Genomic DNA, 19643 nt, shown 5'->3' with positions numbered 1-19643 from the left:
AGTTGCAATTTATTTTTTATAAAAAGAAATACACTATACCTGCGATATAAAAACCACACAAGCTAACTAATCAAATTTTTTGAATTAAAATTTAATGACAAATACTGTTTGAATTGTAGCTTATTTATTTTCTCGTGATTTTTTTATCAGCCTTCTCACCCTATAGTTGAAATAAGTACCCCACTAGAAAGAAGAAATTAATTCACTCACTATATGCTGTGTGATAGAAACCAATTTATTTTTTTATCTCTCTCTCCAAATTTTAGTTCACCTGTTCTTTTCCTCTCTTTTCTATTTTCTTTTTTCGCTTACGACGCGTGCTTTTTTATATGTTATGAAAAAGAATTAAAAACAATGCCAAGAGATCTTAAGCGATATAAACAGTGCATAGAGATGAGTGCCCAAAGGTTGAATGATTCCCTTCACATTCTCAGGCATCACCGAACTCCTTTCAACGGGAGAATGCTTTAAGTTAAGACTTACGGGCCTTTCTTAAGGATAAATGAGTCAAAAAATGCTTTTTTTTTTTCAAAAATGATTGTTGATATGACTCAAGATAATAATTTATAGCAAAATATATTTATCAATCCCCAAAAAAAATTATGAATTATTTATTATTTTCCCAAAATAAATGCACTAGATGCTCAAATCAAAATCGCCGCTGATGATGATTCGTAAGTAGCGTGTTACGCGTTTCGGAATTCGGACAATCCCAGTTTTCTTTTCTTTTTTGGTCGAGATCGGACAATCCCAGGTTTTTTTTTGTTTTTTTAGACGAATCGGACAATCCCAGGTTGGAAAATAAAAAAACTCTTAAAAGTTGTGGGCCCTCCCATGCAAATCAAGCCCGCAGTTACAAGTAACACGAAAAGTCCCAAAAAAAAATTTAAAAAAAAATTTAAAAAAATTTAAAAAAGGAAAGAGGGAGAGAAAGAGAGAGAGAGAAGAGAAACGTTGCAAGTCGCTATTCCTGATACGTTAAGAATCTGAGATCGATTGATATTTGACGGTCGCATCCACACCCGTTCAAACCCGAGAACGACCCCCCTCCTTTCTTCTCGAACCGTCTCATCGCCCGCCGGCCGATCTCCGGCCGATCCCCGCCGGAACCTCCCGCCGGAAGCCATGAGCCACCCCGAATCCGATCCGGCTCACCCGCCGAAAACCTCGCCCGACCCCGATCCCAAGCGCGACGCCGCCACCGCCGCCGCCACCGCCACCGCCGCCGCCGCCGCCCCCCACTCCGCCGATTACGCGCCCTACCCCACGCTCGACCCCAACGACGTCGCCCCTGCTCCCGAGGTCCCCCGTGCTCCAATCTCCGGCGTCGCCGCTACCTCCATGCCCTCGGAGTCGAATCCCTACGTCGCCCCGGCCCCCGCCCCCGCTCCGCAATCGTCTGTCAAGAGTGAGTTGTGTGCCCGCCGATTCAGCGATTGGATTCGAAATTGAGGAGGCTGTTTTTCGGTTTCCCTTTTGTTTTGTTTTGTTTTGTTTGTTGATCGATTCGCGAATCTCGCGATTGTTGCGCAGATACGATGGAGTCGGTGAAGGATGTGCTCGGGAGATGGGGAAAGAAGGCGGCCGAGGCGACTAAGAAGGCCGAGGATCTCGCTGGGAACATGTGGCAGCACCGTGAGCCCCCTCGCCTCTTCTTAGTTCCTTAGAATTGTTGCTTAACTTCAGTGACGAGAGAATTTCTGGACTCGCGAGGGATTTGATGGTTTGTTTGGCTATGCCATTTGATATGACCTCGTCCCATCGTAAATTCACGATTCTCTTGGAAAAGCCTTGTTTCTAATACTTGAAGTCGGAGTGAGTAATTTTATGCGGAAGTTTGCCTCCTAAGTCACCTGATGCACCTAGCGAAAGACAAAAGAACGATCATTTGATTGCGTATCATCTCAAAAATTGTTTCTTGAACAGTGAAAACGGGCCCCAGCTTTGCTGATGCTGCTGTCAGCAGAATTGCTCAGGGAACAAAAGTTCTGGCAGAAGGCGGATACGAGAAGATTTTCCGGGCTACTTTTGAAACCGTTCCTGAGGAGCAGCTTCTGAAGTCATTTGCATGTTATTTGTCCACGTCTGCTGGTCCGGTGATGGGCACTTTATACTTGTCTACAGCGAAGCTTGCATTTTGCAGCGACAATCCTCTTTCCTACAAAACTGGTGATGAGACTGAATGGAGTTACTATAAGGTGTGCTTCCTAATAAAAGCATTAGCCTCATTTTGAAAATGAAGGTGGTGTTGGTTGAATTCCATGATGAGGAAGTAAATTCATTATATGTGCTTCCAATGAGGTTGCTTTTTGAAACTTGTGAGGTTTGCACAGTTTTTGCTTATATACATGACACGCACTCACAATCACTTGCTGCTGGGGTATATTTTGGAGATCTCATGCTACTTTGGCATTTTGGTGAGAGGAGAGGGGGCAAGCTTTGGGTCCTTTTTCTATGTAAATAACTAATTTTGTCCCACTCTAGTATACAGGAAGTGTAGAAGGAAAAGTTAAAGTCAGAGTGGCATATATTCTAAACAAAGAAAATCTTATGAGATCAGGGACAAGTGAAAGAGATTGTTTGTTTCTCTTTGGAAAAAGTGGATCTCCCTGTTAAAGCTTCTCTTTTTTAACTTTCAAGTGATATATTCCATTTGATGTTGTGATGGACAGCCTTTAAAGTTTTCTTTGTTAAGCTGTGAAGTTGAACCTACCTTTTTGACTGATTTCTTTGTATTACAATTCTGACCAACTAAAGGCAGAAGAATCACAAACAGTTTATGCCAATTCTCTTTCACTAAAAGATAATAAACGAGTCCCCTGCTTTCAACATTTGTCACAAATATGTGGTGATATTAGAGAAAAGGTTGTAGTTTTTAAGTTTTGGTTTCGAAGAAGCTGCTAGAAAATTAAAGGTCGAACTTTATAATGTTCAAATTCAGTCGCTGCTACAATATCACAAAATGATGAACTGACTCAAGTTTTTAGTCATGTATTCTTGTTTGATGTTTGTGAAGTCATGGTTGTTTTAAAATTCATCTCGATACTTTTGTGTGCAATAGCTTACAGAGAAGAATAATGATCTTGCTGTTTGGGGGAAAGGAGACAAATAAATGACATTATCTTATCATTCCAATTCGCTCTCTGTTGTTTCAAACCTATATTTTGGCATTTTGGTCAGCTCGATTCCTTTTACAGAGGAGGCCTAGGGAGTACCTCCTACTGTATAAACCTTTTATTCTAAGAATGACAATTTGCTTAGCCTCAAGGGGACCTGCATGCTAAAAATATCACATGTAAGCTTATAATACAAGAGGGACCAGCATTGGCCTACACTAAGTGGGATGGATGGGCTACTAATACGGTGTAGGGATGGGCCCAAAAAAAGGCTGCTCCTTTTGTAAGATTCAGATCAATTGTGTAATTGCGACAAGTTGAGTCTACCTATTTTACAAGTCGAACTTGACTGTTACTTGAAAGCTCTTAACTAACTTCGAGCTGGAGATTGGTCCACTGTTTACCAATGCATCTCTCTCCCTCTGTGTTAATCGCTTGATTTGTTGTCTTACTTTTGCGTATTTGAGGTTTTGTTGTCATGGAAATTTATCCATGTTGTAAATAATTTCTATTTTGAAACTTAAAGAGTTGTAGATGATAATAAGGTGCTGGATTTACAATCTCATATCATTGTTTTTCCCGCTTTGTGGACAAAAAAGTATCTTAGGGAATTGGGGTTTGTGAGTGTGAGTCAGTTTGGGGGCGAGACCACAATACCACACTGTTGGTACATGCAAGAAGGTCAAGCCTCGCATGTTGCACAGGTTGGGGAGGGAACATATGGTGTGTTAACTAAGTTCCAACCCGCCTGCTCACTGCCATTTTTGCCTCTTGGCAAGTGGAAGTTTTAATCAGCTTGTAACCCTAAGAGTAGTTAATTTTAGTTTAATGAGGCTCGAGGCTTGTGTGTGGCATGTCATTGACTGATCTGTGTTGGCTTGCTTTGAATGCAACTCTTTTCTTTGTGTCATCTCTAGTTATATATCACATTTGGCGATGCTTTTTCCTGAATGTCCTAATGTTTTTCACCTTACTTAGGTGGTCATACCGTTGCATCAACTGAAGGCAGTCAACCCATCAACAAGCAGGGTCAATACAGCTGAAAAGTACATCCAGGTTATTTCTATTGATAATCATGAATTTTGGTTCATGGGCTTCGTTCAGTATGATAGTGCGGTGAAAAATCTTCAAGGAGCAGTACAGCCCAATTCGCATGCTGTGTAGCTTATCTCTTTATTGTGGCCCGAGGCGCACTTTGCTCCAAGAGTTGCATGCAAACTATACTCTGCACAATGTGACATCTCGAAATTAGATACATCTCGTGATGTGCTCTGCTCTGATTGGTTCAATATTGTAATGTTTATGTAGATTGTAAGATTTTCCTATAATATAGATGTAATGAACCGAGAGCAAACTTGAATTTCAACTTGGTAGATGATGATGGAAGTCCTTGTTAAGAAGAAGGCTATTGTTTTTGTTCCTTGATTGTAAAATGATTTTTTTTTTCCCATCCCTTTGAAATATCAAATAATGCTATCTAGTGTTTTACTTGTGTAGAGTTCACGTGATGACTTTGTAGAGCTTCGTAATTTATTCATGTTGCTAGTTCTGTGCAATTCTGGATGTGGCATACTCAGTTACAACTTGACCTAGAATGTCTTTGGAGGTTATGCATTCATAAGGTCAATCTTTGCATATACGAGACATGATTAGCATAAGAAAGTGAATCATGCAACCTCTCATGCCACATATACACGTTATATGGATATGCCAAAGCTAATTTTAAGTGAATTTACTTATTGGACCTTGAACTATAATAAGTGCCAAATCTGGTTAGAAAGACAAATGAGCTATGTGAAAACGAGGGTATATGAATGGCGCATTTAGTTTCCGGACGGAATAAGTCATGAATGAAATGGCTATTGCATGATGGTATAAACGTAGCAGCAATGGCAATGGAATACCTGTTTAGGATTTTATTAGTTTGTAATAAATCTCCGGATGGATGTATTGCATATGAAAATTGTTTGTAGAGCGGCAATATTTCTGGTCTGAATACTATAGAGATGAAGATACGAAATGTATGTTAAGCACCTTACCAAAGCGGAATCATTCGTGTTCAGAGTCTGTAATTGTCAGAAGAAAAGGAACAGAAAACGATACGAAGCATTCATTCATTCATTCATTTTTTAGTTAGCGGAGTCACAAGACGATATCCAAAATATAGTACATCACAGAGAAAGATATAGGAAGGGGAAGTGGGAGATGAGAGAGGAGCATTCCAGAAACCCGGGGGAGGGGGGTGGGGTGGTGGGGGTGGCGAGAGTACATATGATAGCCTATAAAACTTAGGAATGATCAGATGACAATCAATTTTTCTTTTTCACAAAAAAAAGGCAAATTATGTGATTTTCGCCGTTAAGTTTAATAATGAAAATCTGCACCTAAAGGGTGAATCTCGAAGTAGCGTCGGCAGGACACGCAATTTCACTTCTTCCTGTCCTGTCTAGCGTCTACAGATGCGACGTGCATAGCACAATTCCGAGACTCTTCTGTCTTGCCAACAAGTCACGCCACTAATCACGGATTTCAGCATCCTTGGGTCCATCCGGCCGATCATCGCTTTAAGAAAAGGATGGAAACAATCGAGGGAGGAGGTCACTATTGATCGTCAACAGCTAGCGCGTCAATCGATACACCCATGACGGGAAACATTCTACATACAACTTATGAGGCTTATAATAATAAACACTTCCTAGCAATGAGTACCTTTCTCAAAATTGCTAGATATTGAAATCCAGACATTTTGATCGATGAGACGAGCACGTACAATGCCGAAGGATATGAAAGGTACTAGATTTTCTACATAAAATGATGGAACTTAAATGAGATTGATTGGGACTAAGTTGGTAGGACCAGGTTCAATGAAGAATATGCTTGTCTAAATCTATTGAAATTGCGATTCAAGTCTTGATGAGCTGAGGCAGGCTGAACAACCCGTTGAGCCTAGTGGTTCGGTTGTGTCTTGATCAAGGTTTATAGTAAAACCATTTGTTCCCCAAATCATCCTGTAGTATAATGATCACCTTTTTGTTGTCTCCAACTCCAAGCTTTCAGAAAACATTCCTCTCTCATAGGAGAGCTTCCAATACCTATCTTCGGTAGCCCTAAAAAACCCTAATCATTCCTCCACCTATCTTCGGCAGCCCTCTCAGTCTTCAATTTTCTTCCTTTGAGACTATGGCTGACCCACTTGGCAGCAACTCATAGATCATGGTCCTCACTTTAGACCCTTTACCATCTTTCCATCATAAAACCCTAAACCCTACCCATCTTAATCCTTGGCTATATTTCCAAGATTACCAAGTTCACCCAAATCACTTTCTTCTATTACCTTTAAACTATAGTTGATTGATAGATATACTGTAAGCCCACTTCATGGAGGAGTTGGAGGAGTTGGAAGAGTCTGAGATTCACCTTGCTGCCCTCTGCAAGAGACTAGGAAAGCTATGGCCCAAGAGAAAGACAATAGCCGTGGATGATGAGATAATTGCATGCCAAAAAGATAGAAGAGTGCAAATTATCCTTAATCGGCCAACTTTATCAAAATCCAAAGGTAAATTTTCAAGCATCTCAAAGTGCAATGTGTAGGTTTTGGAAAATGGAAAATGTGGAGATATTTCCAATAGCCCCAGGCATTTTTGAATTCCGATTTTGGTTGGAAATAGAAAGAGATAAGGTTCTTGAATAGGGCCCTTGGTCATTTGCAAATTATCTACTCTTGCTGAAATTGTGGGAGCCCGATACACCTCCAGCTTGCTACAATTTTAATACCTGTGAGTTTTGGGCGCATATACATGGATTGCCGATAGACTGTATCTCAGAGAGAGTGGTAACAAAAGTGGCTAGGGAAATAGGTAGTGTCTCTAATGTTAGGATTGAATCTAGAGGGTATACATCCTACAAGATAGGAAAGGCGAGGGTCTTGTTGGACATCTCGGCACCCCTAATTTCAAGGTCAATTTTCAGTAATAGAGGAAAAAAATTATAGATGGATTTTAGATATGAAAGACCGCCTCACTATTGTTATTCATGTAGGAGATTGGGACACTATTCTTAACATTATGAGGAATTTCAATTTGCTGAGAACCTATTTAAGAACATGAAGGAATTGCCTTTTGGCTCCTCGTTGAAGGCGAAAGGCAATGAAGTCAGCCTTTATTGGGAACTATTTTATGGGAAATCGATTGAGGATTTGATGGAAGAAGAGATCATACCTGAGACACTAGTGGATACAGGACCATTAGTGGTGTACAAGGGCAACTCAACACATTAGCACCAACAGGGGAACTAATCAAAGAAAGGTCAAGATGACGAAAGCCATGATTTTGGAAGAAAATAGGTTTGTGTTGAATCTTTTGCAAGAATTGACAAGTGGGAGAAAAGTCTTTTTAGCATGTAACCAACAAGGGTCCTTTGAAGCCAAAACCCTAAAAAAATGGAAAAACATGAAGACGCATGTTAGTAAAAAGCAAAAGAGATGCTCATTATATGATGTGCAGCAATCCAACAATGAATTGCTAAATGAGACTCAACTGATGGACAGTCCTATACAAACTTTGGAAGAAGCTCAAAGATGGGCTTTGGTAACTAGTCCTAATAAGCCATCGGGTTACACATGAAAATTATATGCTAGATTGTCAAGGTTTGGGCTTCTCCCTAACAATTCAGTTTTACGAGCCTTAGTAGCTCAAGAAAAGCACACTATCTTATGCTTGATGGAAACCAAGAATAAAGAAGATGTCGTGAAAAGGATGCAAAAAAGACTAAAATTTTAGAAGTGCTTTATAGGAAATTCGAGAGGTTTGACTAGGGGATTAGCAGTGTTCTAGAATGAAGAGGTCACCATTTCCATTATTTCTAGCACCATGTTTTTTGTTGACTTAATATGCAATTTGGAAGAGACAAAATAGAAAGTGCACATCACATTTGTTTATGCTTCGATCGACTTTTAGGAAAGACTATGACTGTGGGATGAAAATTATCAAATGACTTTTGCTAAACCGCGACCCTTGGCTGTGTGTTGTGGATTTTAATGAAATAATATATCAATAGGAAAAAGTAGAAAGAAGAGTGATAGAAAATTATAGATGTAAAGCTTTTCAAAACTTTATGAATGCTTGTGCTATCATGGATTTAGAAAGTAAAGGCTATGCCTATACCTATGCAAATAACATAGAAGGGGAAGAGTTGATTATGAAGAGGTTGGGTAAATCCATGTGTAGTATGAATTGGAGGGTTTCTTTCCCTAATGTGGAAGTGTTTGCTTTACTGATTATCGGGTCGGATCACATCCCAATTTTATTGAATCTCTTTCCTGAATATGTCAGACGCAAAAAGGAATTCAAATTTGAAGCTTTTTGGGTAGATATGTCCATATTGGAATCCTAGAATTCTTTTTGAGGGGAGAGAGTAAACTATAAAATAAAAAAAATTTAAAAAAAAAAAAAAAAAAAAAAAAAAAAAAGTGGCAAAAAAGCTAGCTGAATGGAGTAAGAGGAGATTCATAAATGTAGAAAAACAAATTTCGATGTTGAGAAGAGAGTTGTAGGCAATTACCAACAACTCAAATTCACACTTTGACAGGAATTGGTTGAAATTAGAAATAGAGAGGCTATGGAGACAAGAAGAAGTGAATTGGGAAATAAGTTCTAGGATTAATTGGCTCAAATGGGACGATAAAAATATCAAATATTTCCATGCGACCACAATGCAAAGGTGGCAAAGAAATAGAATAGTGATGCTGAAGAATGGGCAAAATGAATGGTGCCGAGATCCCACTAAACTAAAGGAGATGATAGTCGAGTATTTCAAAGAGCTTTACACTTCCACAAGGCCAAGAAACTTCCAACCAGTTATCAACCAAATCGAGTGCATTGTAAAAAAAGAGATGAATCGGGATTTGTTTGGAGAAGTAACTCTAAAAGAGGTTACCGGAGCAACTTTTTAGTTGGGTACCCTCAAAGCTCTTGGACCAAATGGTTTGTGTGAAAAATTCTATCAATATCACTAAAAGAATATCCAAGAGAAAGTGTTCGGAGAGGTAAGTTCTTTCTTCAACTCAGGGACTCTTAATCCTGAGTTGAACAACACATATATCACCCTTGTACCGAAAATTCACAATCCACGGAGTTGGAACAATTTCAACCTATCAACCTTTGCAATTTTGGATATAAAATCATTTCAAATGTCATGGCAAATAGATTAACATAGTGGCTGCCTAACTTGATAGCAACGGAGCAAAATGCTTTTGTAAGCAAAAGACAAATACAAAACAATATCTTGACAGTATAGGAGGTGCTTCATCAACTATGTACCCGAAAAAGAAAAAGAAATTTCATGTAGTGCTGAAGGTAGATATGAAGAAAGCCTATGACCATACAGAATGGGATTTTCTCGAAGCAAGCATGCTTGAAATGGGTTTTTGTGATACTTGGTTTCTTGGGCTATGGGATATGTCTCTACAATATCATTCGGTGTTAAAATAAACAGGGAACCTATGGCCTCCTTTCAGTCCACTCATGCTATTAGACAATGTGACCTCCTCTCTCCCTACCTATTCATCATTGTGGCTAATGTATGATCTATGATGCTAAAAAGAAAAGTAGAAAATGGCAGTATAAAGGGAATTAATCTAAACAAATTATGTCCATTATCTCATCTACTTTTAGTGGATGATTTAATATTATTCTTGGAAGGAAATGAGTCGAATGTCAGAATGTAGCTACGATCCTAAACCAATATTGCTCTGTGTTTGAACAAGCCATAAATTTGAACAAGTCAGGCATGTTCTTTAGCAAAGATTGTCCAAGAGAGATGAGGAGAAATTTGACATATGAAATGAGAGTACTGAACTAGGAAAGACAGGGAAGTATCTCAGAATACCTTCTGAGTGGGGTGGTTCTAAAATGCAAATATTCAATTTGATCATTGCAAGAGTCAACATAAAACTTGAGGGCTGGAAAAAAAATTATCAAATGCACGGAAAGAAATTCTTCTTAAAATTGTGGTGCAAGCTCTACCGCAATACACTATGCCTATCTTTAAAATTCCCATATCTATTTGCCAAGCCATTGAAAAAAAAATAGCAACTTTCTGATGGAAAAATAATGAAGATAGAGCGGGTTTGCATTGGAAAAACTGAGACACACTTAAATCGAGAAAGGATGAGGGTGGATTAGTCTTTAGATTCAATGAGGCGATGTTTGGTCAACAAGCATGGAGGCTAATTCAGAATCATCATTCTCTTTGAAGTCAGATTTTCAAAGGATTATATTTTTTGTACACAGATATATTACATGTAGAGAAAGGCTCAAGACTCTCCTGGTGATGGCAAAGTCTAATTATGGGACAAAATGTTATAAGTCAATTAATACAGTAGGTGGTTGAAAATGGGGAAAAATCGACATAAGGGAATATCAATGGTTACCGAGAGGTTTAATCGAAGGATCTACAAATAGAGATGACCCATCACGGGTTTCAGACCTGATAAATAGAGAGGATGCTACTTGGAAGGAAAACAAAGTGCAAGAGCTTTTCCACTATGAAATGTCCAAGGAAATTCTAGCTACCCATTTAAACCCTCAATTTCTAGAAGACAAACAGGTGTGAAAACCAACCAAAACAAGCCAATTCATAGTCAAGAGTGCATATAACAAGCTCAGGGCACAAGGAGAAATCTAAAAGTAGAATCAAGCATCATCATCCTTTCAAACCCTTAGAGAATTGTGGAATAGAATATGGAATGCCAAAATACAACCCAAAATCATATTCTTCCTTAGGAAAATTTGTCAAAAGGTGCTAGCAACCAATGAGACCTTATGTCAAAGACATATTGTATCTGAGGCCACCTGCACGATTTGTAATAAGTACCCAGAATCTATCAAGCATCCCTTCTTTATGTGTCCATGGACAAACCAAATCTGGGATGGTGCTGAGGTGTAAATACAAAGAGATGGTCATAAGGTGACTCGAATAGAGGAATGGCTGGCTAATTTTCAATATACCTCAGTCTCGTTCGAGCAGCTAGTCCTGTTATTATGGCAAATCTAGAAATCTCACAACGACTGGTTTTTTAGAGCCAAACCCTTGAATCCCTAGCATATAATCAGCTCAACAAAGGCCATGGAGGATTGCTTCAACAAATGGGTGGGAAAAAAGGTAGGAAAAGAGCAGATGTGAATTGACATATCTTAGATCTAAACTCCTCCGTCTCCAAACGTGCTCAAATTCAACGTAGATGGATCTTATGTCGAAGAAACAAGGGAAGGGTCTATAGCCTATGTTTGCCGAGGCAACCGAGGGTTCTCATAGACGGATTCACTCACACGGTGCGAGTTTCTTCAACAATCCAAGCAGAGGCAGAGGCGGTGCTACAAACCCTAAAGTACATTGAAGGGAAAGCCGAATTGAAAATAGAGATGGAGACTAATAGCTCTAAACTGTTGAATGAGACAACAAGTCAACTGAGAAGCATATGTGCACGCTGATCATTGAAGCCTAGGCGTTTGTGAAAAACTTTCCCAACCTGAAAAGAGCCCATTACCGAAGAGAGTGCAATCAAGTGGTGGATTGGATCGCCAATGCCCATTGGACCAAGTCTCCACCAGCTCATTGGGTTTCTTATCCCCCAACTTGTCTTTTGGATTTGTTATGTTCTAAAGCCTGTGTTTCAACTACCCAAACTTTTATTTGAATGAGAATACTATAAAAGCTTTTTGGACCCCAAAAAAAAAAAAAAAAAAAACTCCAAGCTTTGGACGTGGATTGATCTAAACTAGAGGCAAGTTAAGGATTCGAGTCCTTGAAAGGAAATGTCTATGGAGCTCCAATTTTAGAAATCACAATGATAAGGCATCAACATCTCCATTATGGAAGGCAATTATGGATTTGAGAAAAATAGTCAAACTAAGAACTCTTTATTGGGTAGGTGATGGTAAGTTGATTGAGGTCAACAATCATCCTTTGATTCCTCACGTCCCATATCATTTGCCTTCTTTTATTAATCCTAACCCTCTTTTGAAGCAAAGGAGGATAGAGAGGCTTTGTTATCCCAAGGATAAAAACTTGGGATATAAATAGTCTAAATCAAATGTTTTGCCTAACATTAGTCCAAGCCATTCTTCATATTCATGTCTCGATCTCCATTTGGGTTGATAGACCAATTTGGCAGCTAGCTACTGATGACAAATCCACTTATATCCACCTACAAGTTCAAGTTTCGTATAGAGGATAGTAAGAACTCTAAGATTTGGAACGAAATCTGAAAAGTTAAAATTCATGAGCAGCACAAGATGATGTTATAAAGGACAGCAGTTAATGTTCTGCCTCGTCACACTAACTTAGGAAGATTATTTCACCTCCCAAACCATTCTTGTCTATTATGTGAGAACTTAGAGGAATATTCAGTCCATCTAGTCACAACATGCCCATTGGCCAAGATTATGTACATCTAATCTAGTTGTAACTTCAACTCGTTAGAGAAGATTGTATAACTCTTCCTTGAATTAGGACAGATAGCACAAAGAATAGGCAGGGACTTCAATCTCTTCACCCTTTTTGTAGCAATTTTATGTGCTAAAATGTGGAGTTATAGGAATGCAACATTACATGATTAGCCTATTCCAAATCCTTTCTGGGCAATCAAGCTGGTATTACAAGATTTCACGAGATTTTCGAACACATTCAAGGAATGGAACAAAGTCATGAAAAGCAAAGAAGCTTATTCACTTGGGTAAAGGTTAGACCCATGGCTCCTCCCGCTAGATTAAGGATTGAAGTTTAAGCATGATCGGCTAGAGGCTCAGTTGTCTAAGCATGGACAAGACACGAGAGATGGAACTCGCCAATGGAAGTGGATGTTGTGGCTTTTCTCCTAGTAAACAAATTTGCTTAGTCTCTTGGTATTCAACAAACAGTGTTTGAAAATGACTACAAGGTCTTTAATTGGTGCCATTCAATAAAAAGGCCATTGCCCTTAGAGTCTTCAACCTTTTCTCCAAGTTGTCCTCGCTTGCAAGTTGTTCGAGCATGGACAAGACACGAGAGATGGGCTCAATTTAACTATATTCACCAAGTAGTGTTTGAAAATGACTACAAGATTTTAATTTATGCCATTAAACAAAAATGTCCCAAACCTTAGAGTATTTAGCCTTTTGTCCAAGTTATCCTCACCCGCAAGTTGTCCAAGCATGGACAAGACACCTAAGATGGAACTCGCCAATGGAAGTCGAAGCAACAGCTTTTCTCCTAACCTGCAAATTTGCTTGGTCTTTCGGTATCCAACAAACAATGTTTTGAAAATGACTACAAGATCTTATTTGATGATTACGTTCAATTACCTTTTTTCTTGTTCAACAAAAGTTTCATTTATATACAATAATTGCATTATAATGGGTATAGTTTAGTGGTAAAAGTATGATTTGTTTTATTAATCCCTCTTATAGTTAAGGGATCTCTCGGTTTGATTTGATTTAATTCATATTCCGAAGAAAAATTTTATTTCTTAAAAGGATGTAATCCTTTACCTCTCAACGAAGGATTCAAGGAAAAATATACATTCTTGTGATTTGTATCCAAGGGTCAATTAAAAATTGAAAATTGGATTATTTAATTGCGAAACATAATTGTCAATGCCATTCAACAAATGAGTCGTTGCCCTTTTAGTATTAAGCCTTTTGTCCAAATTGTCCTTGCCTGCAAGTTGTCCAAGCATAGAATGGACAAAGACGTGAGAGATGGAACTTATCAATGGAAGTGGAAGTTGCAGCTTCTCTCCTAGCCTACAAATTTGCTCGATCTCTCAGTATCGGTATTTGAAAATGACTGCAAAGTCCTAATTGATGCCATTTAACAAAAGGGGTTAGAGTATTTAGTCTTTTGTCCAAGTTGTCCTCACCTACAAGTTGTCCAAGCATGGACATGACGCCAAAGATGGAACTCACCAATGGAAGTGGAAGCAACAAGTTCTCCTAGCCTACCAATTTGTTCGATCTCTCGGTACCCACCAAGCGGTGTTTGAAAATGACTACAAGATCTTAATTGATGTCATTTAATAAAAGGGTCCTTGCTATTTTATTATTAAGCCCTTTGTCCAAATTGTCCTCACCTGCAAGTTGTCCAACATGGACAAGACGCGAGAGATGGAACTCACCAACGGAAGTGGAAGATGTAGATTTCTCCTCACCTGCAAATTTTTCCATCCCTTCGTATCCACCAAGGGGTGTTTGAAAATGACTACAAGATCTTAAGTGTTGTTCTTCAACGAAAAGGCCCTTGCCCTTAGAGTATTCAGCCTTTTATCTTGGACTCTCACTTCACAACAACACGGTTGGAGTTTGATATGGACTCGTAGACCCAACAATGCCGTTGCTCATAAGCTTGCAAAATGGATTTTTATTAGATAGGAACTGCGTCTTCATTTATTTTTAACAATCTCACATCATGTGTTAAAAATGTAATGTTGGTGGTATGGGTAATCGGTTCCCGGTCAGGTCCAGTCTGATTCCATCTAGGAACGGGGAATTGAACTGGAGGAATTGGATCTCGATTTTCAAAATCAGGTACCGAATCAAAGGTGCCTGGAACCGGTCTAGTCTGGTTCACGGACGATCCTATGGAACTAATCCTATAACACTACCACCGGTACTTGAAGCTGTTAATGGTGTGGAGGGTCTAGGTGATGACGAGGGGGCTGAGGGAGATCAAGGCCTAGTCAGGCGACACTAGAGGTGGGATGATGGCTAGGAGAAGGCATTGAAGAGGAGGGCAAGGAAGATGAAGAAGAGGAGGAAAAGGAGGTGGAGCTCATTCTTCTATTGGTTGATGGCGTATTTCTTCTCAAAGGCCTTCTCGAAGTGGAGCTAGATTATCATGTTCAAGGCTGTCTCCTTCACTTGCTAGTGGTGGTGGTGGCTACTCTCATAGTCTACCATTACTACTGTCTGCAGCGGGGGTGCACACAGAGAGAGGGGGGGAGATTTCAAGGGTGGGGAAGAGAAGGGGTCAAATCTCCAAATGATGAGTGAAATCAAATGGGAAAATAGTTGGCAGGTGAGGTGAACTAGCTAAAGGATGCCTTTTGAGGACAGTATAACTACTTTTCTCAGACAATTTTAGGCAATAAGGCTTAGTGCTAGTTTGGCTTAGGTTAGGTTTACTTTTAAGAAATAAATAAATAAATAAAAAGTAATCGATCCGATTCGGTCTGGTTCCTCTCTTGGAACCGGGAATCAGACCAAAACTCTCAGGAACTGGACCAAATCGACTAGTCCGATCTAGTCCGATCCGGTCCTAGCGGTTCCCAGTTCGAGCAGTTTCTATTGCACATTTATGGTTGGTGGAGTCTTCTTTACTCTATCGTTTTAAAGCACGTACTATTTTTCCTTGAAATGTTTGACTGCTTTGTTGGAATGGAAAGTTTGTTTTAGCAAAGGAAAAAAAAAAAAAACTTCCAAGCTTTGGATCTAAAAGGTGACCATGCCCATCTAGATCTTGCAACTTGAATCCATTATACGATGCCCATTTAGACTCACCCGTTTAAGAGTCCATCTTGCATGCAATAGGAGTTTATGAGCTCAATCAATTTCAATTAAACTTGTCAAAATAGGTCATAGACCCATTCCTTAACTCATATTTGATTGACTAGATTACTATTAAATATTTATTTTTAATAAATGGGTCATGAATGGGTATTGAATAGTAAAGCCCAAAATAATGTGTTAAATGGATCCATAATTTATATAAACCCAATTCACCTTTAAGACTCTCTCTCACTCTCACTCGATCTTACATTCACTCACTCCGTCTTCTCATCTTAGTTTGGATATAAATTTTCTTGAATTTGATGAAATATGGAAATTTTTTAGCAATATAGATCGTGTCAGATATGGATCGAGTTAGATATGGGTACTAAATTTATACCGCATAGAAGTAGGTCAAAACGGGTTAAATGGGTCAATTTGGGTCCTGCCATTTTTGACCCAACCTGACCCGACCCCCCGTTTGACCGACTTAATTTCAACTGCTCAATCATGTGGGGTCCTTATCATTGAAGGGTCATGATTGAGTGGGTATAAATACTCCCGACACAGGTAATGAGAGCACCTACGCCGTGACTTCTCAAGGTTCGAGGTCTTTTAAGGTTTGTCTAAGCACGGCTGCTGCTTTGTCTTTGCCTTTCTTTGTTTCAGTCAATCAATTGTATTCTAACTTCTGGCCCCAAAAGCATTGTTTCAGTTAGAATGTGAACCAGGAGCGACATAAATAGGAGTTTTTCCTACAACATTGACCCCAGGGCTGACCGGCAGAGCTTTGAAACTGTCAATCACACCCACCTAAAGTAATATCAATACTTTCATATCAAATACCATATTATATGAAGCACAACCAGCACATTAAAGAAATGAATTAAGGATGACGCATGCTCATAGGAACGACCTATGAGACCTACCGATGACAATGAACTTGTAGGGTCTTTCTGTACTCATTCTGAGAAGTTTCCGCCACTCCCTTCGTAACTCTTTCGATAGAAACATGACCGCGTCAAATATTCCCTTTCTTTTTCAAGATTGTCGATGACCGAACCGGAATGAAATTGCACTGCCGAAGTCTTGTGACGTAATTAAAAGTTTTAAAAAGTCATCGCGTCGTGTTGAGCTACTTTCACGGGTCTTAACTCCATCATCTAAGGTGGAGTTTATTATGAAATGCTAGTAGTATATTGACTTGACTTGTAAGTCTTACCCGTCGCTATTCTGCTCCAAATTATGTTGTTTTCATCGGCAACGACGGATGCAATTGCACAGTAAGTCAAGAAGAATCTGCCGCCGACCCTTATTTTCTCCTCTCACTAATCTTTATTTCTCGCATCGCATGATGACACCATTAATTATTCTAAATGACCTGGTAATCTCATCTGGGAGAAATCAAACTCCACAAAAATGGGAACAGAAAAAATTACCACTTTTCATGTACATCACGGTACACTGCAAATGTAACTGAAGCTTCACCGACTTGTGTACAATTCATCTTCATCAGCTCGATACTTCATCCAGGAGTTTATACCTTCTGATGACTCTTTTGCTCCTTAATACCGCCCGCTTTCCCATGCCAACGCCAACATTGCTGTCTGACTTTGACCGCTCCTCTTCCTTCTCCCTTCTGCGCTTCTCTTCCAAGTCACCACTGGAGATGATCCTCTTCCGGATGGTCGGTGCCAAGCTCTGTAGCGGCTTCTTCTGTTTCTTTGCGCATGGAAACTGCAAAGAATCAGTCGTTTCGCCTTTCGGGTCGCCATGATCGTCACGGTAGCCTATTTTTCTGCCTTTGTTATTTCTCTTCTTGCTCTTCTCATTGGTCTCCTCTTCACAAGCGCCGTTCTTGCGAGCCGACAAATGATTTGAAGATTTATTCGTCCTCTCCTTGGAGGAGGATCCATCCTGATTTTGAGCCAGACACCAATTGCAAAGTCGGTATGACTTGGCCTTGGGGTAGAGATTGCTACAGTACCTGCATTGCTTTCGGGTGTCAAATGACCGCTGAACTTTTGGCATTAGAGTCAATAAAATGCAAAAAAAAAAAGAAAGAGAGAGAGGCGATGATCAATGATCAAGAATTGAAACCCTTTTGAGCATGAGAGAGAGAGAGAGAGAGAGAGAGAGAGACCTGTGTTGAGACCTGAAATGGCAAATCTTGCACTGAAAGAGCTCCTCAGGCAAGCCATGATCCCCGCACATGCAGCACTCGTTGCTCGTCGTCGTTGCTGTTGCCATGGTAACGCTTGTCATTCCCTTTGCCTGATGTTTCATCGTGGAGAGAGAGAGAGAGAGAGAGAGAAGGTGGGAGGCCACAAGTTTTGGTTGATGGCGTTTCTTTACAGTGGCGCGTATTTAAATTGGTATCGTTTTCCATGTCGATCGAGTGTGAAACGGCAACATAATAAATTCTTGGTCTTGCCACGCAAGAAAGGTTTAATAATTGACTGAAGAGAAGACCATACTTTCCTGGCAAGTTCTCGTATAAAGAAGCAATTCATTCTATTCTTCTCCCACAAGTTTAAAGTTCTTATTCTCTCCATTTCCCATCTTTTAGTTGGAAAATAAAAACTCCCGCATTCTCCACACGCGATGTTCGTATAACGCGATGAAAAGTCATGCAAATTCCCTGAGTATCCGCCCCCGCGGACTTTACTCGTAAGGCTATGATCAGCCCGACAGAAATAGGAAATTTTATGCACCGTAAATTTCGCAATTCTAAAACATTTGTGGATGATTTTTTTTCTTTAGGAAGGAACCAATACATGTCGAGTTGACTCCATTCCTAGCGAAAGCGAAGGTCTTCGGCCGAAAGGGTCAATCAGCAATCACTGACTTTTAATGGGTTCTCTTTCTACTTTACGTCGCATCGTTGACGTTGTCTCGATGATGACCAATCGTAAGATGCGCGAAAGCAATTCGGTCTCTTTTTACATGGATCCGATGTGGGTTTTCGTTCTTTCTTTTTTTTCCTTCGCTTTTCTTGGAGCTCGATGATCGCTCTTTCTTGAGTATAACGCGACAATTATTGAAATCATAAGCTCTTGGAAGTGAAAAGTCCGGACCCTTTCAATACGCTACTGGTTTCGGTCCAGATCAATACGCGGCGAACCAGTCAATTTGACTGTCAAAATTACTTTGGTAGCGACAAGGTCTATGTCTTGGCATTTGGCCTAGACGAAGGACTTCCGAATTGTGGTCTATTTCTTGGTGTTTGGTCTAGATGGAGGACTTCCGGATCGTCGACGACGGGTGAAAGCCTCCGATGCAACCCCATACTGCAGAAAATTGACTTTATGGGCTGCGAAGTCAAGATCACGCGGAAAGAATTCTCGGATGCACAGGAAACAGGGGCGAGCACCTTGCAGTCAACTTCTTTCGTTGACAAACAATCAACGGCATACTCCAATGGACGCTTGCCTCATCATCTTAGAACGGTGGTAAACTCAAGCATTTGAATTTTGACTTGAAGTTGAAGTGACAGAGAATCAAAACCACAGTTTGAACCACCAGCTAGCTTTACGACCGACGTTAGGATAAGTCCGCAATTGGGAAGAGAATTTCTTGTTCAACAGCCAATATGCAGTGATCGACCAGTCACATTGCTCGCGTGATACAATTGTCATCCTTTTTTTTCTTTTTCTTTTGATAACTATCATCTTAGAACGATGATAGACTTATCCGACGTCATCTTATACGATGCTTATATTTTAGAGTTGCTTACTTCGGATTGGCTTTAAATGCCGAGTGTCCTTGTCACGTGTTAAAATGACACGCAAATAAAAATCCATCACATTTGGTAATTTTATTCTTTTTTTGTTTCAAAATATTTTTATTTCATTTTTCATTTTTTCCTTTCTTTTTTCTTTTTTTCACAATTGAGCCCCCAACATTTTAGTTGATGCGACTGAAGACTGCACTCGCAGGAGTTAGGTGAAAATTAAACTTCTTTCGTCGTGCACATTCGTTAGCCTGCTTAAGTAAAGAAAAAAAG

At 39.7% G+C, this 19643-nt stretch overlaps 2 protein-coding genes across 2 annotated transcripts; one reads left to right on the top strand and one right to left on the bottom strand.

Annotated features, from left to right (window-relative positions):
• Positions 1–971: 971 nt before the first annotated feature.
• LOC104449159 (GEM-like protein 1) lies at positions 972–4606 on the top strand. Its single transcript, XM_010063200.3, has 4 exons — positions 972–1408; positions 1534–1635; positions 1927–2198; positions 4095–4606. The coding sequence occupies exons 1-4, from the start codon at positions 1126–1128 to the stop codon at positions 4278–4280; spliced, it is 843 nt and encodes a 280-aa protein (XP_010061502.2). The 5' UTR covers positions 972–1125; the 3' UTR covers positions 4281–4606.
• Positions 4607–17025: 12419 nt separating this feature from the next.
• On the bottom strand, positions 17026–17921 carry LOC104449160. The gene is made up of 2 exons (XM_010063201.3): positions 17781–17921; positions 17026–17624 (listed from the first exon to the last, which is right to left on the bottom strand). The coding sequence occupies exons 1-2, from the start codon at positions 17900–17902 to the stop codon at positions 17150–17152; spliced, it is 597 nt and encodes a 198-aa protein (XP_010061503.3). The 5' UTR covers positions 17903–17921; the 3' UTR covers positions 17026–17149.
• Positions 17922–19643: the final 1722 nt, after the last annotated feature.

Source organism: Eucalyptus grandis, chromosome 6 (genome assembly GCF_016545825.1).
Source record: "Eucalyptus grandis isolate ANBG69807.140 chromosome 6, ASM1654582v1, whole genome shotgun sequence".
NCBI lineage: Eukaryota > Viridiplantae > Streptophyta > Magnoliopsida > Myrtales > Myrtaceae > Eucalyptus > Eucalyptus grandis.
Note: the sequence above shows the minus strand (reverse complement) of the source record. Positions and strands in the feature narration are given on the sequence as shown.

Coding starts and splice junctions, on each gene's coding strand:
- LOC104449159 (XM_010063200.3), top strand. CDS start 1,126: ATGAGCCACCCCGAATCCGATCCGGCTCACCCGCCGAAAACCTCGCCC. Junction 1,409..1,533: donor TCCGCAATCGTCTGTCAAGA/GTGAGTTGTGTG, acceptor ATTGTTGCGCAG/ATACGATGGAGTCGGTGAAG. Junction 1,636..1,926: donor TGGGAACATGTGGCAGCACC/GTGAGCCCCCTC, acceptor TTTCTTGAACAG/TGAAAACGGGCCCCAGCTTT.
- LOC104449160 (XM_010063201.3), bottom strand. CDS start 17,902: ATGACAAGCGTTACCATGGCAACAGCAACGACGACGAGCAACGAGTGC. Junction 17,625..17,780: donor CATTTCAGGTCTCAACACAG/GTCTCTCTCTCT, acceptor AAAGCAATGCAG/GTACTGTAGCAATCTCTACC.